Source organism: Balaenoptera physalus (genome assembly GCF_965194825.1).
Source record: "Balaenoptera physalus genome assembly, chromosome: 1".
Classification (NCBI taxonomy): domain Eukaryota; kingdom Metazoa; phylum Chordata; class Mammalia; order Artiodactyla; family Balaenopteridae; genus Balaenoptera; species Balaenoptera physalus.
The window spans coordinates 96,276,138-96,299,863 of record NC_138882.1 but is presented as its reverse complement, the minus strand read 5'-3'; the positions used below and the strand labels follow the sequence as shown (position 1 = coordinate 96,299,863).

At 36.6% G+C, this 23,726-nt stretch overlaps 1 protein-coding gene across 3 annotated transcripts in view; it reads right to left on the bottom strand.

Moving 5' to 3' along the window:
* Positions 1–23,726, bottom strand: part of PTPN22 (protein tyrosine phosphatase non-receptor type 22) — a 60,970-nt gene that overhangs the window by 29,761 nt on the left and 7,483 nt on the right. For all 3 annotated transcript variants that reach the window (XM_082458392.1, XM_082458394.1, XM_082458393.1), the window contains exons 2-11: positions 18,104–18,212; positions 17,761–17,837; positions 17,537–17,632; positions 17,069–17,107; positions 15,829–15,900; positions 15,653–15,712; positions 14,904–15,046; positions 14,339–14,405; positions 13,534–13,611; positions 10,896–10,982 (exon numbers count right to left, since the gene is read on the bottom strand). In XM_082458392.1, the coding sequence (XP_082314518.1) occupies positions 10,896–10,982; positions 13,534–13,611; positions 14,339–14,405; positions 14,904–15,046; positions 15,653–15,712; positions 15,829–15,900; positions 17,069–17,107; positions 17,537–17,632; positions 17,761–17,837; positions 18,104–18,212 (828 nt within the window). The remainder of the gene's footprint in view (positions 1–10,895; positions 10,983–13,533; positions 13,612–14,338; positions 14,406–14,903; positions 15,047–15,652; positions 15,713–15,828; positions 15,901–17,068; positions 17,108–17,536; positions 17,633–17,760; positions 17,838–18,103; positions 18,213–23,726) is intronic.

Genomic DNA, 23,726 nt, shown 5'->3' with positions numbered 1-23,726 from the left:
CAGAGCAATCTACAGATTCATTGCAATCCCTATCAAACTACCAATGGCATTTTTCACAGAACTAGAACAAAAAATTTCACAATTTGTATGGAAACACAAAAGACCCCGAATAGCAAAAACAATCTTGAGAAAGAAAAATGGAGCTGGAAGAATCAGGCTCCCAGACTTCAGATTATACTACAAAACTACATTAATCAAGACAGTATGGTACTGGCACAAAAACAGGAAGATAGATCAACGGAACAGAATAGAAAGCCCAGAGATAAACCCTCGCACATATGGTCACCTTATTTTTGATAAAGGAGACAAGAATATACAATGGAAAAAAGACAGCCACTTCAATAAGTGGTGCTGGGAAAACTGGACAGCTACATGTAAAAGAATGAAATTAGAACACTCCCTAACACCATACACAAAAATAAACTCAAAATGGATTAAAGACCTAAATGTAAGGCCAGACACTGTGAAACTCTTAGAGGAAAATATAGGCAGAACACTCTATGACATAAATCACAGCAAGATCCTCTTTTACCCACCTCCTAGAGAAACGGAAATAAAAACGAAAATAAACAAATGGGACTGAATGAAACTTGAAAGCTTTTGCACAGCAAAGGAAACCATAATCAAGACAAAAAGGCAGCCCTCAGAATGGGAGAAAATATTTGCAAATGAAGCAACTGACAAAGGATTAATCTCCAAAATTTACAAGTAGCTCATGCGGCTCAATATCAAAAAAACAAACAACCCAATCCAAAAATGGACAGAAGACCTAAACAGACATTTCTCCAAAGAAGATATACAGATTGCCAACAACCACATGAAAGGATGCTCAACATCACTAATCATTAGAGAAATGCAAATGAAAAGTACAATGAGGTATCACCTCACACCAGTCAGAATGGCCATCATCAAAATGTCTACAAACAATAAATGCTGGAGAGGGTGTGGAGAAAAGAGAACCCTCTTGTACTGTTGGTGGGAATGTAAGTTGATACAGCCACTATGGAGAACAGTATGGAGGTTCCTTAAAAAACTAAAACTAGAACTACCATACGACCCAGCAATCCCACTACTGGGCATATACCCTGAGAAAACCATAATTCAAAAAGAGTCATGTACCACAATGTTCTTTGCAGCTCTATTTACAATACATTTTCTGTCCATCGATAGATAAATGGTTAAAGAAGATGTGGCGCATATATACAATGGAATATTACTCGGCCATAAAAAGAGACGAAATTGAGTTATTTGTAGTGAGGTGGATGGACCTAGAGACTGTCATACAGAGTGAAGTAAGTCAGAAAGAGAAAAACAAGTAACATATGCTAACACATATATATGGAATGTAAAAAAAAAAAATGTTTCTGAAGAACCTAGGGGCAGGACAGGAATAAAGACACAGATGTAGAGAATGCACTTGAGGACACAGGGAATGGGAAGGGTAAGCTGGGATGAAGTGAGAGAGTGGCATGGACTTATATATACTACCAAATGTAAAATAGATAGCTAGTGGGAAGCAGCCTCATAGCACAGGGAGATCAGCTTGGTGGTTTGTGACCACCTAGAGGGGTGGGATAGGGAGGGTGGGAGGGAGACGCAAGAGGGAGGATATATGGGGATATATGTATATGTATAGCTGATTCACTTTGTTATAAAGCAGAAACTAACACACCATTGTAAAGCAATTATACTCCAATAAAGATGTTAAAAAAAAAAATTCATGCAGAATCTCAAGGGACTCTGAATAGCCCAAACAATCTTGAAAAAGAAGAGCAAAGTTGTAGGACTCATACTTCCTGATTTCAAAAGGTACTACAAAGATGCAGTAATAAAACAGTGTGGTACTGACACTGGACAGCTGTATAGACTAATGGAATAAAATAGAGAGCCTAACAAGAAATTCACACTTATGAGTAATTGGTTTTTGATGAGGCTGCCAAGAGCATTCAATGGAGAAAAGACAGTCTTTTCAACAAATGGTGCTGGGAAAACTGGGCATCTACATGCAAAAGAATGAAGTTGGACTCTTGCAGTAAATACAAAGATTAACTGAAAAAACTAAAACTCTTAGAAGAAAACATGGAAAGCTTCATGACATTGGATTTGACAATGATTTCTTGGATATGACACCAAAGGCACTATCAACAAAATGAAAAATAGACAGGACTTCCCTGGTCATGCAGTGGTTAAGAATCCGCCTGCCAATGCAGGGGACACGGATTTGAGCCCTGGTCCGGGAAGATCCCACATGCCATGGAGCAACTAAGCCAGTGTGCCACAACTACTGAGCCTGCACTCTAGAGCCCGCAAGCCACATCTACTGAGCCCACATGCAACAACTACTGAAGCCCACGTGCCTAGAGCCCCTGCTCCACAACAAGAGAATCCACTGCAATGAGAAGCCCACACACCGCAACTAACAGTAGTCTCCGCTCACTGCAACTAGAGAAAGCCTGCGTGCAGCAATGAAGACCCAATGCAGCCATAAATAAATAAATAAATTTTATTAAAAATAAATAAATAAATAAAAATAAAAAATAGACAAATTGGATTTTATGAAAACTAAAAACTTATACATTAAAGGGCACAATCAGCAGAGTAAAAGGGCAACACACAGAAAGGGAAACAATATTTTCAAATCACATATCTGATAAGGGATTAATATCCAGAATATATAGAGAGCTGCTAAAACTCAACAATGACCAACTCAAAAATGGGCAGAAGACACAAAAACAGACATATGGATCAATGGAAAAGAATAGAGAGCCCAGAAATAAACCCACACACCTTCAGTCAATTAATCTTCAACAAAGGAGGCAAGAATATACTAAGGAGAAAAGACAGTCTCTTCAACAAGTGGTGTTGGGAAAGTTGGACAGCTGCATGTAAAACAATAAAGTTAGAACACACCCTCACACCATACACAAAAAAAACCTCAAAATGGCTTAAAGACTTAAATATAAGACATGACACCATAAAACTCCTGGAAAAGAACATAGGCAAGACATTCTCTGACATAAGTCATACCGATGTTTTCTTAGGTCATTCTCCCAAGGCAATAGAAATCAAAGCAAAAAATAAACACACGGGACCTAATCAAACTTACAAGCTTTTGCACAGCAAAGGAAGCCAGAAACAAACAAAAAGACAACCTAGGGACTGGGAGAAAATACTTGCAAATAATGCAATCAACAAGGGCTTAATTTCCAAAATATACAAACTGCTCATACAACTCAATAACAAAAAAAACAAACAACCCAATCAAAAAATGGGCAGAAGACCTAAGTAGACATTTCTCCAAAGAAGACATACAGATGGCCAATAGGCACATGAAAAGATGCTCATCATCACTAATTATTAGAGAAATGCAAATCAAAACTATAATGAGGTACCACCTCACACCAGTCAGAATGACCATCATTAAAAAGTCTACAAATAACAAATATTGGAGAGGGTGTGGAGAAAAGGGAACCCTCCTACAATGTTGGTGGGAATGTAAATTGATGAAGTCACTATGGAAACAGTATGGAGGTCCTCAACAAACTAAAAATAGAGTTGCCATACAATCCAGCAATCCTACTCCTGAGCATATATCCAGACAAAAGTATAATTTGAAAAGATAAAAAAAGAAAGAAAAGAAAATTTCTTTCAACAAATAAACAAAAAAAAGAAAGAAAGAAAAGATACATGCACCCCTATGTTCATAGCAGCACAGTTTGTAAAGCCAAGACATGGAAGCAGCCTAAATGTCCATGAACAAATGAATGGATAAAGAAGATGTGGTATATATATACAATGGAATATTACCCAGCCATAAAAAAGAATGAAATAATGCCATTTGCAGCAACATGGATGAACCTAGAGATTATCATTATAAGTGAACTAAGAAAGAGAAAGACAAATACCATATGATATCACTTATCCATGAAATAGAAACAGACTCACAGACATAGAGAACAAGATTGTGGTTGCCATGGGGGAGGAGAGGTAGAAGAGGAATAGATTGGAAGTTTGGATGGAAGGATGGCTATTAAGAGATGCAAACCATTATATATAGAATGGATAAACAACAAGGTCCTACTGTATAGCACAGGGAACTATATTCAGTATCCTCTAATAAACCATAATGGAAAAGAATATGAAAAAGAATATATACATATACATATATATATATATATGTATAACTGAATCACTTTGCTGTACAGCAGAAACTAACACAACATTGTAAATCAACTATACTTCAATAAAACAAATTTTTTTAAAAATGGGCAAAAGAATAGACATTTTTCCAAAGATGATATACAAATGGCCAATGAACACATGCAAAGATGCTTAACATCACTAACCAGGAAAATGTAAACCAGACCACAATGAGATACTACTTTACACCCATTAGGGTGGCTATTATCTAAAAAACAAATAAACAAAAGCAAAAACTAACAAGTACTGATGAGGTACCCAGAGTAGTCAAATTCATAGGGAGACAAAGCAGAATGGTGGTTGCTAAGGGCTGGGCTTAGGGAAGAACGGGGAGTTAGTGTTTAATGGGTATAAAGTTTCAGTTTTGCAAGATGAAAGGAGTTCTGGAAATGGATGGTGGTGATGGTTGCACAATAATATGAATGTACATAATACCACTGAACTATACACCTAAGATTGGTTAAGGTAGTAAATTTTATGTATATTTTACCACAAAGAAAACCTAGAGAAAAAAAGAGCAAAGGACTTGGATAGATATTTGTCCAAAGAAGATGTACAAATGGCCAGTAAGCACATGAAAAGCTGTTCAACATCACTAATCATTAGGGAAATGAAAATCAAGGCCGTAAATACCACTTCACACTTGTTAGGATGGCTATTATCTTAAAAACCAAAAACAAACAAACAAACAGAAAATACCCAGCGTTAGCAAGAAGGTGGAGGAATTGGAACCTTTGTGCAATGCTGGTGGGGATGTAAAATTTTGCAGCCACTGTGAAAAACAGTGTGGCAGTACCTTAAAAAATTAAACATAGAATTACTGCATGATCCAGCAATTCCACTTCTGGGTATATACCCAAAAGAATTTAAAATAGGGACTTGAACAAGTATTTGTACACCAATTTTTATAAGAGCATTATTCACAATAGCCAAAAGGTGGAAACAACCCAAGTGTCCATCAACAGATGAATGGATAAGTAAAATGTGGTATTACACACAATGGAATATTATAAAGCCATAAAAGGAATGAAATTCTGATATATGTTACAAAATGGATGAACCTTGAAACATTATGTTACATGAAATAAGCCAGATAAAAAGAGTAAATATACGACTACACTTATATCATGTACCTAGAATAGGCAAATTTATAGAGACAGAAAGTAGAATAGAAACTATTAGGGGTTTGGGTACAGGAGATGGAGAGTTTCTGTTTAGAATGATGAAAAATTTCTAGAAATAAACAGTAATGATGGTCACACACGTTGTGAAGGTACTAAATGCCACTCATATTTTAAAATGGTTAAAATGGTAATTTTTTCCATAGTGGTAAAAATACTGTAGTTTTACCACAATAAAAAATATGAAAGGAGAATTGTCTCCTCCTCATCTATTTTCTGGTAAAGATTGTGTAAAATTGGTGTTAATTCTTTCTTAAAGATTTGGTAGAATTCTCAAGTGAAACTATGTGAGCCTGGATATTTCTTTTTGGGAAATTTTTAAGTTATGAAATCAGTTTTCTTTACCATTATGAGGCTATTCAAATTATTTCATCTTGAGTGAGCTGTGGTAGTTTGTGTTTTTTGAGGAAGTAATACATTATTTTATCTAAGTTGACATATGTGTATGTGTTGAGTTATTCATACTATATCCTTTATTATCCTTTTGATATCTGCAAAGTCTGTAGAAATAGGCCCTTTTGCATTCCTGATATTGGTAATTTTTATTTTTTCCCTTTTTTCCTTTATCATTCTTCCTAGAAGTTTGTCAATTTTGTTGATCTTTTCAAAGAACCAGATCTTTGGTTCACTGATTTTTCTCTTTTGTTTTCCTGTTTTCAATTTCATTGATTTATACTCTTTACTATTTCCTTCCTTCTGTTTCTCTTGGGTTTATTTCACTCTTTTTTTTTTTTTTTCCTAGATTCATAAAGTGGGAGCTCAGATTATTGATTTGAGACATTTACTGTTTTCTAATGTATGCATGTAGGTGGCTATAAACTTCCCTCCCAGCGTTACTGGAGCTCTGTCCGACAAATTTCGATATGTGGTATTCTCATTTTTATTCAGTTCAATGTGGTTTTTAGAAATTTCCTTTGAAACTTCCTTTCTGACTCAATGGATTATTTAGAAGAGTCTGGTGTAGTTTCCAAGTGTTTGGATCTTTTCTTGTTATCTTCTGCTATTGACTTCTAGTTTGATTCCATAGTAGTCAGAGAATACATTCTATATGATATCAGTTCTTTATATTTTTGAGATTGTTTAATGGCCCAGGATATGATCCATCTTGGTATATGTTCAATCAGCACTTGAAAAGAATGTATATCCTTGTATTGTTGGATGGAGCATCCTATAAATATCAATTTGATCCTGTTAGTCAATGGTGTTGTTAAGTTCTCATATATTCTTGCTGACTTTCTGTTGAGTTTTCTATCAGTTCTTGAGAGAGGGGTTTTGAAGTCTCCAACTATAACTGTGGGGTTTTCTATTGCTCCTTTTAGTTCTATCAGTTTTTGCTTCACATATCTTGCAGCTCTGTTTGGTCCATACACACTTAGGATTGCTACATCTTATTGGGGGATTGACCCTTTTATCATTATACAATGTCCCTCCCTAACTGTGATAATTTTCTTTACTCTGAAGTCTATCTGGTATTAATATAGCTACTTCTGCTTTCCTTTTATTAATGTTTACAGGATATATCTTTTTTCCAATCCTTTATTTTAAACCAACCTATATATTTGAAGTGTGTTTCTTATAGACAGCATATAATTGGGTCATGTTTTCAATACTCTCTGCCAATCTGTTAATTGGTGTATTTGTACCATTTACATTTAATTTAATTATTAATATGGTAGGGCTTAAGTCTCCAACTTTATATTTTGTTTTCTGTTTTTTCTCTCTGTTTCTCATTTCTCTTTTCTTTTTCCTGACTTTTTCTCTTTCCTGCATCTTTGGAATTTCATTTTGATTTACCTATAGCGTTTTTTAAGATATATCTTTGTACAGTTTTTGTAGGGGTGGCTCTAGTTATTATATTATATATTCATAACTTATCAAAGCCTTACAGGTGTTATCATTTTACTAGTTCAATACAGAAGTGTTACCTCCCTTTACATGCCTAACCCTTCCTTTTTTTTAACAGTGTAATTGTCTTAAATATTTCCTCTAATACATTTAGAACCGCATCAGTGTTATAATTTTTGTTTCAATCATTAAGCAATTTAGAAAACTCAAGAGGATAAGGAAAATCTATTATATTTACCCATGTTGCTTACCATGTTCTTCCTTTTTTCATCATTTCCTTTCTATTTAGAAAACTTCCTCTGCCTTTTTTTTTTTTTTTTTTTTTTTAGGGTAGGTCTACTGGCAACAAATTCCCTTAGTTTTTCTTCATCTGAGACTGTCTTGATTTCCCCTTCATTCCTGAAGGATATTTTTTTTACTGGGTATTGGATTCTGTTGACAGCTTTTTTCCTTCAGCACTTGTAAAATACTGTGCCACTTCCTTCTGGCCTCCATGGTTTCTGATGACAAATTCACTTTCATTCTAATTGCTTTTCCCCTAGAGTTAAGATCATTTTTCTTTGGCTGCTTCCTAGAATTTTTGTATTTAGTTTTCAGAAGTTTAATTATGATGATTCTTTCAGTACTTTTTTAGACACGTCTTTTTTCTCCTTTCCTTCTTGGACGTCGATGACACTAATGCTAGGGTTTTTGTTATAGTCACTTAGTTTCCTGAGGCTCTGTCTATTTTTTATTTTTATTTTATTGTATTTTATTTTTTAGTCTATTTTATTTCTGTTGTTCAGATTGGGCAATTTCTATTGTTCTGTCTTTCAGTTCATTAATTCTTTCCTTGTACCCTGTATTTTGCTGTTGAGCCCATCTACTGAGCTATTTTGTTTCCATTACTGTTATTTTTCAACTCTAAAATTTCCTTTTGTTTCTTCTTTATATCTTCTGTTTCTTTGGCAGGTCTTTATCTTTCTTTGCTGAGACTTTCTATTTTTTCATTTGTTTTAAGCATGCTTGTAATTGTTTACTGAAGCATTTTAATCATGGCTACTTTAGAATCTTTGTCAGATAATCTTACACCTCTGTCATCTCAGTGTTGTCATCTATTGACTGTCTTTTACTCACTTGGTTTACAATCCTCCTGGTTCTTGGTATGACAAGTGACTTTTACATGAAACCTAGATATTTTTGTATTGTTATAAGTCTCTGGACCTTAGTTAAACCTCCCCTTTTAGCTTCTCTTTTTTAAAATCCATTCTGACAGGGGAAAGAGGAGGGAGGGGGTGCTGCCTCATTAGTGCCTTGCTATTGCCAAGTGGATTCTACCTCCACCAGTTTCCTCACAGTCTCTGTTGACACCTGAAGGGAGACACCTTGGGAGAGGCTCTCCATGTGGTCTCTACTGACACTGCGGTCGGGGTGGCCTCATTACTGCTGGATGATGGTGAAAGTCCTGACTCTCCACTAGGCCTCTTCTGACACTCCATCAGTGGAGCGGCATGGGGGCACTGCGTTACTGCCAGGTGGAAAGTCAGGCTCCCCACATGATCTCTACTGACACTGCAGGGAAACCTCATTGCAGGCCAGTGGGGATGAAATTCCTAGCTCTTAACTTGACCTTCTCTCTCTCTTTTTTTTTAAACGGATCTATGTATTTCTTTATTAGAATGCTCACAATAATGACACATTAGCACTGTCCTTCTGATGTGACAGAGAATACATATATCTGACCCACTGACCTTCTCTTTATCACAGTCTTTGTGAGGGTGGGAATCTAGGTTCTCCACTTCTTTGCTGGCATAGGTGGGGTTGGGGGCCATTTTTTTCTCTGGTGTTGACTGAAGTAGAGTAATTATTATCTAAAATTTTTCTGGCTTGCTGGGCTGTCCCTTTCCTGGTCCTTTGGCTAGAGAGAGCAGGATTTTGTTGGGGTTTTTTTGTCTGCACTGTTGGCATTTTCAAGTTGTTGGTTTCTTCAGTTCCAAATCCATGATATATGAGGAAAAAGAAAACCCAAGGAACTCACCATCATGTCATTCCTCAGGTCTCAAGGTCCCTAGTGGTCTGTCTTCTCTCCATCTTTCAGAGTCTTCTTATATTTGTTTTATATATATTGTCCAGGGTTTCTAGTTGTATTTAGTAGAAGGAATAGGGAAAAGTATGTCTACTCGATCTTCCCAGAAACAGAAGTCCTCCTTGGCTGGTGTTAATCAATTCCCTCTGTGGGAGGTTGAACCATGTTCCTATGTTCCCATTTATTGACTAAGGGCACACTCCAAACAACTCAACTGCCTCGAGCCATGGCACTACTACTGGGCTAAATCTGAGTACTGACATTTCCTGGAACCTAAATAAAATATTAACCCATGTACTCCAGCAGCACATTAAGAGAATATTCTTTGTTCAAGAAGGTTTTATTCTAAGAGCAAGGATGGCTTGATATTAACAAATCCAAGGACATGACTGTTTCAATATGTCAAAGGAGAAAATCCATGTGATCATTCTATAAATGCAAAGATATGCAGTTGACAGAATTCAACATTCTTTCCAAAAAAAATTCTTAATAAAACAGAAGTCAATGAATACTTTCTTAAACAATTAAAAAATATATCTCCAATCAAATCAGCATCACACTTAGTAGTGAAACATGAGAATCTCTCCCATTAAAATTAGGTCATGCATATCACGTCTATTATTTAAACTTGTTCTGGGAGTACTAGCCAATGAAGCAGGCATGAACAGGATATAAGTAACAATGTCTGGCAACTATATTCTTGTTTCCATCTCCTTCCCCTACATTGTTTCTCCGGAGTTGACACTAACTATAGGATTGCTTAGTTCATTCCCTAACCTCAACAGTTTTTTGGCTTTCTTTCACTCCCTGTGCCTCATCATTCAAGCGGTAGGAGTTATGATATTAGGGTTATGTCTTATATACTTTGTATTCCTAATGTTGTGAAAACAGTAGGTCCTCAGTGAATATTTTCAGATTCATAATACAAAAATGTGATATTAAAAATTAAATTAATTTGTATATGTTACATACACCCTGGAAGGTAAACCAATAATTTTGTCTTATTAAGGTTTGCTCAGAATCTAATACTTTGTGATTACACAGTAAATATTTGACATCAATTTTTGTGATGAGATCAAAATAACATATCTAGAATGCTCAATATTTTTAAATTAGAATTTGGTCAAATCATAATTGTTTTTATACCTAACATTTTCAGCTAAGAATCCTTTAGCTATTCTAAAATATTCTCAAAATTTGATGATACATATGCAATCAAAATGAGGCTAGAGTAACCTGAAAAATCACATCAGTACTCAACTATAATTTCACTTTGTAATTTTCACTCTCACTTCTAAATTGCCACACAACTGTTTAAAACATGGAAACAGAATATATGCTTACCCTTTCACCCACTCCTATTGTTTCTAAATTTAGCTGAAAATGGTATGCAATAGGTTGACCAAGAGATTAATTTTCTAAGTTAAAGTACTTCAATTAAATTGTCCTTCTCCACAGATTTATAGTGCAGCCCCATGCACACCTGACACTCCAATTTAGTTGTGATGATAAAGTATAAGTTGTCCTGCAACTAATCTGAAATCCCTTGACCAAAATCAAACATGAAAAAAATTGTTTTACAAAATATCAAATTTAAAATGTACCTCTGTTCCAGAGTGTTTATCCCTGATAACATCCATCTGTCTCTTAAATAGTTCTAATACAGCATTGTAGACCAGTTCATACTGTTCCTGAAGAGCATTGCAAACCGGAACAAACAAAAACAAAAACTTGGTGAACTAACCAGATTTCAGGAATATGAACACCAATCAAATCATAGCATAGAAGATCTGAAACATTAGTTTAATTACAGTGCCTTGTGTCTGTGTAGCCCATGTCAGATTTCAAAGCATTTTTAGGCTGCCAGAAACAGCTAACTATTTTATCTACCTCTAGCTAATATACAATGACCTTGCAGCATGCTTTTTATGCTCTAACCCCACTTTCTTACTTATCTCTCCTTCCACCATCATCTCTCTAATTCTGTTTTCCTTGCTCACACTTTAAAATCTTTATTTCAGGGACTTCCCTGGTGGTCCAGTGGTTAAGACTCTGTGCTTCCATTGCAAGGGGAATGGGTTTGATGCCTGGCTGGGGAACTAAGATCCCACATGCCATGGAGCCAAAAGAAAAATTGTTTTTTATTCCATCCTGGATACATTTTTTTTTTTTTTTGGTAATTCACTTCTTGCGGGAAAAAGTAGATAGACGTGGTTGATGGCTAAATAGATAGCTTCAAGATGTATTATCTAATATGGCTCACGATCGATCTATAAAGTAGCTAGGTTGTTATCCCTGTTTACAATTTGTCCGAGATCATTCAGAAGTAATTTCCATGTCTTCGGTTAGAACCTCAGTCTTTTGACTCTTACTTTAGTGCACTTATATCAAGCTGCTGAAATTCTGTCTTAGCAAAGATACCAAAAAAAAGTAGACCCCTAAATAGAGTTTGGAAATTTGTGGTTATAAAGGGATTTCACTGTAGAGAAATGAGACCTCTACAAGGTTCATGGGTTTTCACCACTCTGTTTTCGCCTCTGTACCTGCTTGAGCACTTGATTTTGGATCTACTTTTCACCTGAATGGGCCTATTCAGGGTCTTCTATGACACTTCACACAATCTTATACAAACAAAATATAAATTTTTCCAAAAATAATCGTAGCAGGAGAACAATGCAGAGTCTATATCAGCCAACACAGCCATTGGTACACTCTTCAATTTTTTTAAGAAGAGAGAAAAATCAGACAGGAAGCACTCATCTGGTTACAGTGCTATCTATCTCCTGGCTAGAGCAGTGTCATAAAAAGCAGCTATAGCTGGTAGATTTGTTCAAATAGTTGTTGATAATGCCAAAATGTGAAAGCTAACTTACAATTGTTTCAGCTGTCTTCCAACTCTTAAAAGTAGGTCTGAAATGGACTTTTTCTGAAATGGAGTATGGCTTTATTTATTGATTCAGTATCATAATTTAATGTTATACAACTAGGTTGCATACTTCCTGGAATCTTTATACATCTACATGGATCGGCCTTCTTTTAAGTCTGACAGCACTAAACCAGCCAATACTTTCATTTCACATAAACTTTCCCCCCTACACGTTGACTATAGAAAACACCTACAGTCAACAGATGAAAAAGAATTCTTTTTTTCCACTAACTATTAGTGGAAAACCTGTGTGGGCCAAACAGAAGCTTTATATTATAATAGCTCTTAATTTTTTCCCCTCAATTTACAACTTCTAGATGAAAATATCTGAACTGCCATTGTCAATTGTTTTACTTCTAAACCTATGTGCAAGTTCATTTGTAAGTGCTTTAAACACTTTAATTTCTTGCTGTTTAAGCAATAAGAAGTAGTTCTAACAAATTACGCAAAAATGCCTCTTACCTAATAAATACCTATAAATGTCTGATGAAAGAATGAATGGGCGAATGCTAAACTCTATCTTAAAGATGGAGACCATTTAGAAACATAGGTAAAATTATTGGTGTAGACATATGGGTGGAATTAATACTGTAGAAAGTGAGAGATTTGGGCTGGGAATGTTTTACCTAGGAGGTAGAACGTGAACTGGAGAGGAGAGAACAGGGGAAAAGCATTTCTAACAGAATAAAAGTGTGAGCAATCTGGGGTAGGTTAAAATACTGTGATACATATATAATCATATATATAGTATGATTGTAATTATGGTTTTTTTGGTAATATTTTTTAATATGCAAAGAATAAAGACCAGGAGAAATTATAGAAAAATAGTAACAGTGGCTCCCTCTAGGCGACAGGATTATGGATGATTTTTAAATTTTTTATCATTTTCTAAAATGAGCATATAGACTTCATTCTGCAGATTCTGTTACCACCTCCTGAAGAAGAAATTACAGATCTCTGATTTTCTATGGTTTCAGAAATGAAGTACCACTACAAAATTTCAAGTTAACCTGACCCAGCTATTTCTTTCTAATAAGTCAAACAGCTTGTTGAATTTTTTCAACATCCTTTGTAAGAAATATTATATTGTTTTCTTAATATTTTCTGAACAGGCTATAAAATATAAGGAATGAAAGGAATTTGGTCCAGAGCAAGGGATACAGGAAAAATATTGGGATATTCAGAGTTAGAGGAAATGGAAATGGACTGAAACCCTTGATAGTAAAGTAGTCAGCTGTTTTTGGATGCCTTATTATTATTAAACAGAGAGACGAAACCAGGCTCAGATGTGTTATATTATTCACCACAGTCCATACCTGAGTTTGAACTAATGAAGGCCTCTGTGTTCGCATTTCCTGGATCAAACTAAAAACACTGAAGTTCTCAGGAATTATCTACCAAATAAAAGGAAAAAATATCTTACTCCTTTATTCCTATCTAGAAAAAGGAATGCATTTTTTAAACCAATGAGGTTTCTCATCGCTTGCACCATGATTTAGAGCCTACAAAATACTGAAGAAACTCTTCAAAATGATTTCACATGGGGTGATCAAATGTCTGAAGTTAAAAATATAATGAGGGAGAAATCTCAGTAGGTGAGTAAGTATGAGAGTTTAATGAACTAAAAGAAGTTTGCAAATAAGTCTAAAGCCCATATTTTAAACTTCTCATTTCCTGTTAGACTTGAAAAAATTTACAGATTGGAACACAAAATTTGCAGTAAATTGAGTTCGTCTGCTAAAGGAGCGTGGCTAAAGGAAGGGTAACTGTGATTCAGGGCTGTGGTTCTCAAAACTACTTCTCTCCAGAAGCACCTGGAGAGCTTGCTGGGCCGTCCCTGCCCGCCACCCCCAAGAGTTTCTGCTCAATTCATCCGACATGGGGCCCCAAATTTTGCATTTCTAACAAGTTCTCGGGTGATACTGAAGCTTCTTGTCTGGGGACCACATTTTGAGACCACCAACTTAGGAACTAAATTAATCGTCTGACAAAGCAAATCTACAAGTGAATATTCTAGAAAAGATGAATGGTGGAGATAGATGTTTTGAAGAACTAAACAATTTCTAAGTCTAAAAGTAGCAAGGTTAAGAAAATGGCAAGTGCCTGTTGAGAGAAACTTACCCCATCTTTTAGCAACATCCACATATAATCAATAGCACAGATAACACCAGTCCTTCCACAACCAGCACTGAAATAAAAGATCACAGTAGCATGTATATTTGCAGAGAGTGGATCTTTGACAGTAGCTGGAAAATTTCACCGGCAGATTTGAGGAAGAAGAAATCTAGAGCCCACGAAACTTTCTAAACCCTACCATTTCTTAGAACATGCTTCAATTGCCACATGCTACACCGAGCCTCAGGACAGATCCTAGGTAACTTCTCACAGCAAAAAGTCTCTAGAGCTGTGCTGTTCACAAGTAATTTATCAGAAAAAATATTAATTTAATGCTCAGGTTGAATTTATTATAGTTTCTGCTATTTACTTTTCTCTTTCAATCATTCTAATTTTAAGCTTCATTCCTTTCTGACTGACTGGAAAAAGTGAGCCTAGAATTAGGAGCCTACATCTTATGCAGACTTTAAATTCCAACAAAGTCAGTCTTCCTTCAGTTAAAGCAGGAGTCTTGGCCAGACTGGGACATTTGGTTTATTCTGGGTAGAAGGTTCATCCAACAGCATCATACCTGCAGTGAATGCATATGGGAACACTGTTATCCTCTTGGTAACAACGCACATCCCAGATGAGCTCAAGAATAGGGTCTATAGATGAAGGCACATCGTGGTCTGGCCAGTTCTTGTAATGGAACTGGTAGATGGTTCGAGTTTCCTATAAAAATAGCCAGAATAAAAGGCGAGTTCAAGATTAGGGCTTCACCTCATTCTATCACAAGATTACTCTGACCTACAAAGTAGCATCTATCTATAATTTTTTTGCAGTTTATGGAGATTTCTTCCCTATAGGCCTCTGGGACCATATGCCCTCTAAGAACAATTACAAGTAATTTCAGGTCACTTACTATTGGCCTGTCTCTATCTGCCCCACTCACAAGAGAATGCAGATATGAAAATGGTCCAAACCAGAACTTCCCAACTGGTGTGCTTCAAATGGGTCACAGGTGCGTTGATGTACTAATCTCTTTGCCTTAGAGAAACCAAGCAGCTTGAGCTCTCAAGTTGGTTCCCAGCCTCTACACATTGTACACAGCCTCTGTTCATCCTAGAAATATTGTCATTTCATATTGTGCCATTGGTATGGAGTAGGTTGGGGAACACAGATTACACCAAAGGTCTCTTTTGGATATGATGATTTATCCAGAACATCAAAGGCCCTACCGCTTCCTATTATCTTATGCCCAGACTGCATCACATACGTATATATTTACTTGCCTGATCTCTGTAGGCTTTGAGGTTACCTCTAGTGTTCTATACTTACACTATTGAACTTGGCTTGTAGAGTCCTGATTGTATAATCAGATTTTTTATTTTCAGCTTCCTAAGAAGTAAATTAAAATATTAGTTATTTCAAAGACTAATATTCAAAGACTACTCTCTATAAAGTAAGTCCTGGAGCATTTACTCAGCCATAATGGAAATAGACATCATACTTACACAGGATATGGAGAAAGGGCCAAGTTGCAGTTGCATTTCTCCTGGCTCAGCCCAGTAGCGCTCACATTTTTTCTGTTGCACAAAGCAGAATGTAGTGATTTCCCTCCATATATTCTAGTCTTTTCTGGGTAAGAAAACCCCCTCCCTCATTCAGAAGCAAATTCAGCTGTATCCTTCTCCTTAGGTTAGGAATTTCTAACCCCCTTGGGCTTCAACCCATGTCTGGATTCTCCAAAGATGGGAAAACAAACATTAAAGGATATACAAATTGCAGACTTCCTGGAAGTCCGAAAAAGTAGAAATAGGGATCTGACATTTTCAGTGTTTCAAAAGGATTAAAACAAAGCCGCACAAGCTAACTGAAACCCCAAGTTCCCTTGGTTTTAACTGGAATTGTATCAACTCAGAATGGCAACAGTAGGTTTGAAGAGCATTGTTCAATAGAAACATAATATGAGCTACATATGTAATTAAAATTTTTCTAAGAGCCACATTCAAAAATGAAAAAAGGTGGAATTAATTTTAATAATATATCTTACTTAGCCAAATACATCAAAAATTTTTTCAACATGTACTCAATATAAAACAGTTATTAGATATTTGACATTTTTAAACTGTCATCAATATCTAGTGTGTATTTTATATTTATGGCACATTTCAATTAATATGCTAAACTTTAACTGGAAATATTTAATTTCCATTTAGATTTCATAAAATTTATGGTTGAAAAAGATTCACATACCCAACTTGTTCCAAACAAGGTTTTCCAATAACTGAACTGAATATCAGTCTTTAAATTTAAATTCATTAAAATAAAATAATTGAGTTCCTCAGTCACACCAGTCATATTTCAAGTGCTCACTAGCCACACGTGGCTAGTGAAGGCCATTCTGGGCAGCACAAAAGAAGCTCTGACTGGCAGTTTAAAATATCTGATTAAAAACAACAGGAAAATGAATTGTTACTTTAAAAAGTATACCTTATTTTTATTTTAAAACACAGAGTCTACTGGGAAAATGGGCGAAAGAGGTTCTCAGAGGTTTAAAAAAAAAAAAAAAAAAAAAAGCCTTGAGAGTCATTTGGCATTCCCAAACTGAAAACTAGGAAAGAAGAGCATAAATTTTTACCAAGTCACTTAAGTTAAGGAAAGTTCTGCTACCAAGTTTCCCCCTTCTTTTTCTTCTTTCCTTTACCTTTAGGTAGTATGGTCATTTTCACAATTTACTAGAAAGCAACTCACCTTCCCCATTTCAAACTCCATGCATGCCATAACAATGATCTGGGGGGATGAAATAGATGGAAACTTAAACACTGATATAGTTTAAAAAAGCAGTTAATACATGGGTCCCAGAGTCAAAAAGTGTTGTTTATTCTTGTTTTGTTTTATAACCAAAAAAGAAATCCTAATAAATTATAAAATGTTGCTCCTACCCTTCTTTCTCTCTGTCCTCACTTCCCTTTTCTCTATTCAAATCAGTAAATTCTTGTTAACAAATGAGACTGTCAATTTGAGAACTTTCATTTTCTTGAACAATAGTGAAATTGTGATTTTGACTAAAAGGTGCCTGAACACCAAAATTCTAGTGACTGACCCCAAAAAGCACTGATTTTAATGTACATAGGAAACTTCAGTCACATATCCTGACACCCTATCCCCTTCATCCCTAAAAACTGGAGAATATAGTAACAAAAGTAACTCTGCACTCACCAGGACGCTGTATTCCCAAATCATCCTCCAGAAGTCCAGGACAGTTGTAGTCAAAGGTCCCTGGGTGGCAATATAAGCCTTGGGTCCATAAACTCCCTAAAGGGGAACAGAAATTACATGGGGTGACTACAAATAATATACTCTCCTTCTTGTCCAGTATCCCTCCCTCCCCCCTCTACCCCATTTTTTTAGGTACCTAGAGAAATATGGAATATTGGATGTACCTTAATGAAGTTGGCATTGATGTAGCTGGAATCCTCATCAGAGGTTACCATGGACAGTTCTACTCGACTGTGGTCATCTATAATATAAAAGAAAGACAGACTAATTAAGAGGGTTTGGTTAGAGGGCTTTCTGTAAGTCAGGAACTAGCACTGTGAATAGTGGATGCTCATTAGTGTTTGAAGACTGACTGAATGAATGAATGTTCTTTTGTAGTCATATACAGTACCAACTAATTTGTCAAAGCCATGGTCTAGGATTAGGAACAGCCACCAATGGGTAAAAAGAGATAAGATGATTGAATCTAAGAGAAGGTACAAGTTTAAAGGGAGAAATGAAACTTACAGGGCAAGATATCCTTATATCTGTTTTTCTTGATATTCTTGGGCCTCTCAGCCTCAGTTGTGGGATAGGTTTTATCTGCCTTATACTGGGTGGATAGTCTTTTCAGCGTCTGTAATAAAATTACAGTAATTAAATCAAATCATCCTAGAGAAAAGAGGTAAGAAGCTATCTCCAGAGAGCTTTCCTTCTCCACTGTCCAAACATTCCACTTCAGCTGTTTTAGTATCCTCTAGGGCTGGTTGCATTCAGAATAGAGCCTCAGAGCATAAAGACAACAGAGTTTAGTGACATTTGGAGAAGCGAAAAGGTCACACTTAATGCAGCTGAGTTGCAAATAGCTAAAACTTAGGGGTGAAACCAGTGAATATTTAAAAAATAATATCTTCTGAACACACCCTGTGTTCCACCCAAAGAGTCAGATATTAAAAGTTTGACTTACTTTCTTTACAGCTATTACAGGGCTATTTTAAACTAAACTGAGGTAGTCTAGAACCTGAGGTGGGGCTTAACCTGTACCGTGATCTGCACCCCATGACTTAGTCAATGGCAGTCACCGGAGGTGGGTGGGCATCTGTATTTTTAACCAGCTCTGTGGTTTATTCTGATGTATATTTTTGAGTTGGATAAACTAGGGTTTGAATTCTGACTCCCACAGTTACTGGCTGAATGAAGCTGGGCAAGGTATTTAATCTTTCTGTGTCTCAGTTGCTTTGTAAGTAAAATGGGGGGATAGTTACCTTAGAGTTGTGGGTGAATTAAGTGAGTTATCGTATGTGAAGCACTGGTACAGAGTACATGTTTAATAAAGAAAAAGTGTTGTTACTATATAAAACAATAAATAAATAAATAAAATTATTCTCACTTGCCAACATTATAGTATAGAGCAAAATTTCAGGTCAGAGGAAATGATAGTTTCTCTTTAGCTCCTTCTGATAAATCAACCTTGTCCTAGATTTCAACTCCCTTATCATTCAAAGAAACTGCATTTAGTAGATCTGACCTTTATCGATCCTTACTCAATTTGAGAAAGGTAAGGGAAAAACATCTCTGATAGCTAATAAACATTTATTGAACTGAACTACAGAAAATAATTTTCATTATTTACCCACTATTTAATAGTGACTTGGTCACATGAAGATCATTAATTACTTCCTATGGGTCAGATGCCTCAGCATCTTCTCAGTCTTCATTCTCTTTAACTTAACTTCCCTCTTGAAATTTCCTCCTCCCTTTGACCTTATTAGTCTACATTATTTTGGTTCTCCTCTTTCTTCTCTGACTTCTCTTTCCCTCTTCTCATTCTTTCTTACTGCCTCTATGTCTGCTTCTATCTTCTAATTGTGAATTATCCAAGGTTCCAAAGTTAAGACCTCAACTCTCTGCTCTTCTTACTAAATACATTTGCTCAGAGATATCATCTCTTATAGAAGGCATACCAGTTTTTTAAAATTTATTTAACTAATTCAAATTGAATTATAATTCCAACTCCTATCGGATAACTCTCAAATTTCTTCATTAAGATTTGATTATTGGGGCTTCCCTGGTGGCGCAGTGGTTGAGGGTCTGCCTGCCAATGCGGGGGACGCGGGTTCGAGCCCTGGTCTGGGAGGATCCCGCATGCCATGGAGCGGCTGGGCCCGTGAGCCACGGCTGCTGAGCCTGCGCGTCTGGAGCCTGTGCTCCGCGGCAGGAGGGGCCGCGGTGGTGAGAGGCCCGCGCACCGCGATGAGGAGTGGTCCCCGCTTGCCGCAACTGGAGAAAGCCCTCGCACAGAGGCGGGGACCCAACACAGCCATAAATTAATTAATTAAAAAATAAAAGAAGAACATTTAAATAACCAAAAAATCTTAAAAAAAAAAAAAAAAAAAGATTTGATTATTAAGTGCCAGTCCTGAATTTCCAACCATACCCTAGACATTTCCACCTGGGTGTCTTACTGCAGCCTCAAACTCAGCACATCTAAAACTAAAATTATCACCGTCCCTACAGTTAATGCCAATGGCACTATCTTTACCCCAGGCAACCATACTCTAGAAACTGAGTGTTACTTTTGGTTCCCCACTTCCCACAATTCCCACCTCTAACTCAGTCAGCAAGTGTAACTGATTCTTCCCATGCAATATTTTGCATGAACTTTCCTTCCTATGCCCCTACAGATACTTTAATTCAGGTTCTTTCCCTTAAAGCTTGAACTGTTACAGTTGCTTCTTAACTCATCTTCATACTTTTCTCTTTCCCTGTTCAAATCCATTAGGCATAATTATGCTAACTTAATCTTACTAAAGTATTGCTTTTCTTATCTCTCTCATGCTAAAAACTACTTCAGTGAATCCCCCTTGCTACCAGGAAAAAGTCAAAACTCCTTAGTCAGGTACTTAAGATTCTCCCCAGTTGGACCCAAGCTAATTTCCCCATATTTGCTACTGTCCCACAATTATGAGCCTTCCAAAGATTGATTTCTAAGTTCTTTCAAGATTGTACAAACTGATGTCACTGACAATTATATGTTACATCACTTCTTTAAAACCATGGGTCCCTTTTCCTTTCTCATAAATATATACCTGGTACTGCTTTTGCTTTTCTCACCCATAATTATGATCTATTTTGTTCCACAGGGTAAACTAATAGAGAAAAACAAGGAAATAGAAAAAGAACTTTTCTCATGTGACTGGCAACAAGAAAAACTTAAAAAGAAGGGAATTGTTAAATATTTTACTTAGTTGTTTATATTTCATATAGAGTTTTCACATAATTAGGATGTGTGTCTATCTGTAAGAGTTTACTTAAGGACACTCATAACTAAGTCATAAAAAAAAATGGGTGAGGAAGGGAGAGCCTAAAGTAAAGGAGTGATGACACAGAGAGACAGAGAGATAAAAGAGGTAGTTGAGAATAGAAATTTGTTCCAACAAATCATCTAAACTCATCATTAAATTTCAAAATTAGCTCAGGATAACCTGATAACTGAGTCTGAAAGGAGAGAAAAAAAGTTGGGGTCATGAAACATTTGTTAGCTGGGAGTCCAAAATACAAAGAATTATCAAATATCTAGAATCTAATTAAAGTGATACTTTCCAAATAATAAATAGATCATTAATTATTATAACAACTCAAAGTATAGGAGTGTAAGCTTTTTCCAACTAAGGATGACAAATGGAACAGACAGCCACTGCCTGTTTATCTGCTGGACCACAAATGCCAGCATGTATTGTTCTAATGACCATTTTTTTTCTGTTTCTAGAGTTAGATCAGACACAGGCAACCTATTTAAAAGCAGGTATACAGTTAGTTCTTAAATCCTAATTTCTTACCATGGTTTGAATTCTTGTGGGTTTTCAGAATTGGATTTAGGAGGAGAGATGCTGAAATGATCATTATACAGCATATTTTTACACCAAGATGGATGTAAGTGGGCTAGTTTGGAAATTTAAGGATGTGGCACAAATACGTGAAAGAATATAAAATATTTCCAGTTTGTATCAGTTTCCAAGTTATACCAATTTTTCAGCTCTCTCTGCTCTTGTGCACCTTCAGAATGGTAATTTTCAGGTTGCCATTGATTCCAGGGCTGCTGAAAAGATGTCAACTCCCAGAGCAGTTCATTCTAAAAATTTCCAGAACAGAGTCTCGTGCATACTCCCTGTTACACTGTTTTTATTTGTTTTGCTTTGCTTGCTTGCGGAATGCTTTCCAGGGAGAATGCCATAGGCAAAGCTCTTTTTGAAAGATATGCCTAAATTAATTGGGTAAAATTTCACAGATAAAAGTTGTGTGTGTGTGTGTGTGTGTGTGTGTGTGTGTTTAACCTATGTTTGTTTAGCTGTCTTCACTGCCACCTTCAACAATGGGAGAGAATGGCTTTTTATTTCCTACTCTGTTCCTTCTCCCAGAGTTATCTGGCTGGATGACAAATGGGGACATTCTTTTAGCAAAACATCACATAGGAAATGCCTGTAGAATTGTTAATTTGGAAAGCGTGAAAGATTTTTTTTTTCAGATATCTTACCTAGAGGTCAAACCGCTGTGAAGATCTTTTTCTCATTCCCCTTCTCTCCCTGCTAGACCCCCCAGGCTCCAACACCCCAACAGAGAAAAAATCAGAGCCAACTTAGGACAGAGAACTGATAAACCTCACCAGAAAAAGAGAAACTCTGAGGGTAGGAAGCAAAAGGGTATAGAAGAGAAAGTAGGGTTATGGGGGTGGGCTGGGATTGGGGGAGAAAAGATAGGTTAAAGGGAGAAAGTATTTCTCTACCAACCACCAAGTGGGTGTGAGTCCCCTAGAGGCAGCACCAACAAGAGCAACTGGGGAATAAGGAAAAGTTGCTGAGAGAATAAAGAAAAGGGGCCTCCTGAGCCCCTGATAAGTTGGAATGTATGAGAAACCAGATACTGTTCATGCTTGATAAGCTAACAGTAAGCTGATTTGGTTTGTGGACTGTACTACCCCTTTCCTTTCAAGACAGGAAAACAGAACCGAGGTCCTGGCCATGAATCTCGAGGAATCAGGACTGAACCTATTGCATGTTCATCTCATTGACTAGAAAAGTAATTACTAGTAAATGAACTAAGGTCACTCCCAAAAGAGAACAGAAAGGAAAAAGGAAGCACAAGACCACAATACCTTTGCCTTGGAGGACTACACTATTATATAGAAAACAGCATAAGTTACATTTGGGTGTGGGAAAAATCAGTCTTGGCCCTCCTGGGCCAGGCGGAAGAGGGGACTCAAAGCTGGGCTGCCTCCAGAGTTTCTCAAGATAGTTCCTCAATGCCTTACAACTGCAGGTCAGTACTATCTATTCCAAGCCTCCAACGGGATAAAGCATGAATGCTGAGAAACAGAATTAGGAGCTCAGGCCTCTACATCCAGTAAACAAGGGTACCACTAGCAGGAATGTGGGACAAGACTGAACTGGCCCTGAGTGTGCATACAATCATCTCCAGCTAGACAGGCAAACTTATGGGGATTGGGCGGCCATCCAATAGCCAGGTAAGCGAGCAGGTGGGTAAGCAATAGCTAAACTGGCGTGAGTAAACCAAGAGGTTCAGCTTTAGATAAATACAATGTGAGGATATGGCAAGACATGTATTTAAAGTGTATTTTAAATGTCCTGTGAGTAACTGAAAATGTGGGCCTGGATGGCCCCTAGTGAAAGACTGGAGATGCAGTTGGGAGAAATTAGCTTTAGAGGTAATGTGATATATTTATTCCAGTGCAAGCAGCAAAAAACTACACCTTAATGGGCACAAAAGTCAGGAAATCCTGATAAGTATGTTCAAGTGATAGGCTGATTCACATAAATGAGTCATTTCAATTCAACAGATGTTTGGGCACTTGCTATGCAGGAGGTACTGTGTTCGTGACTGCTTGGCTAACATTGTTACCATAAATAAATATAGAACTAGGATGTGTCTAGATCTTCTCTATAGAACTAAGATGTACCCAGGTCTTCTCTGGTCTGTCTATGATAAGTCTCCAGAAGCTGCTATAATACCAATCTGACTTCTAGTGCATTATAAACCGTCATTAGTACTTGACCTTCACAACTGGATACATTCTTTCTATTAGGGTTCATTGAATCCTTCATATTTAATAAATATGTCTTTGTATTTAATAAAT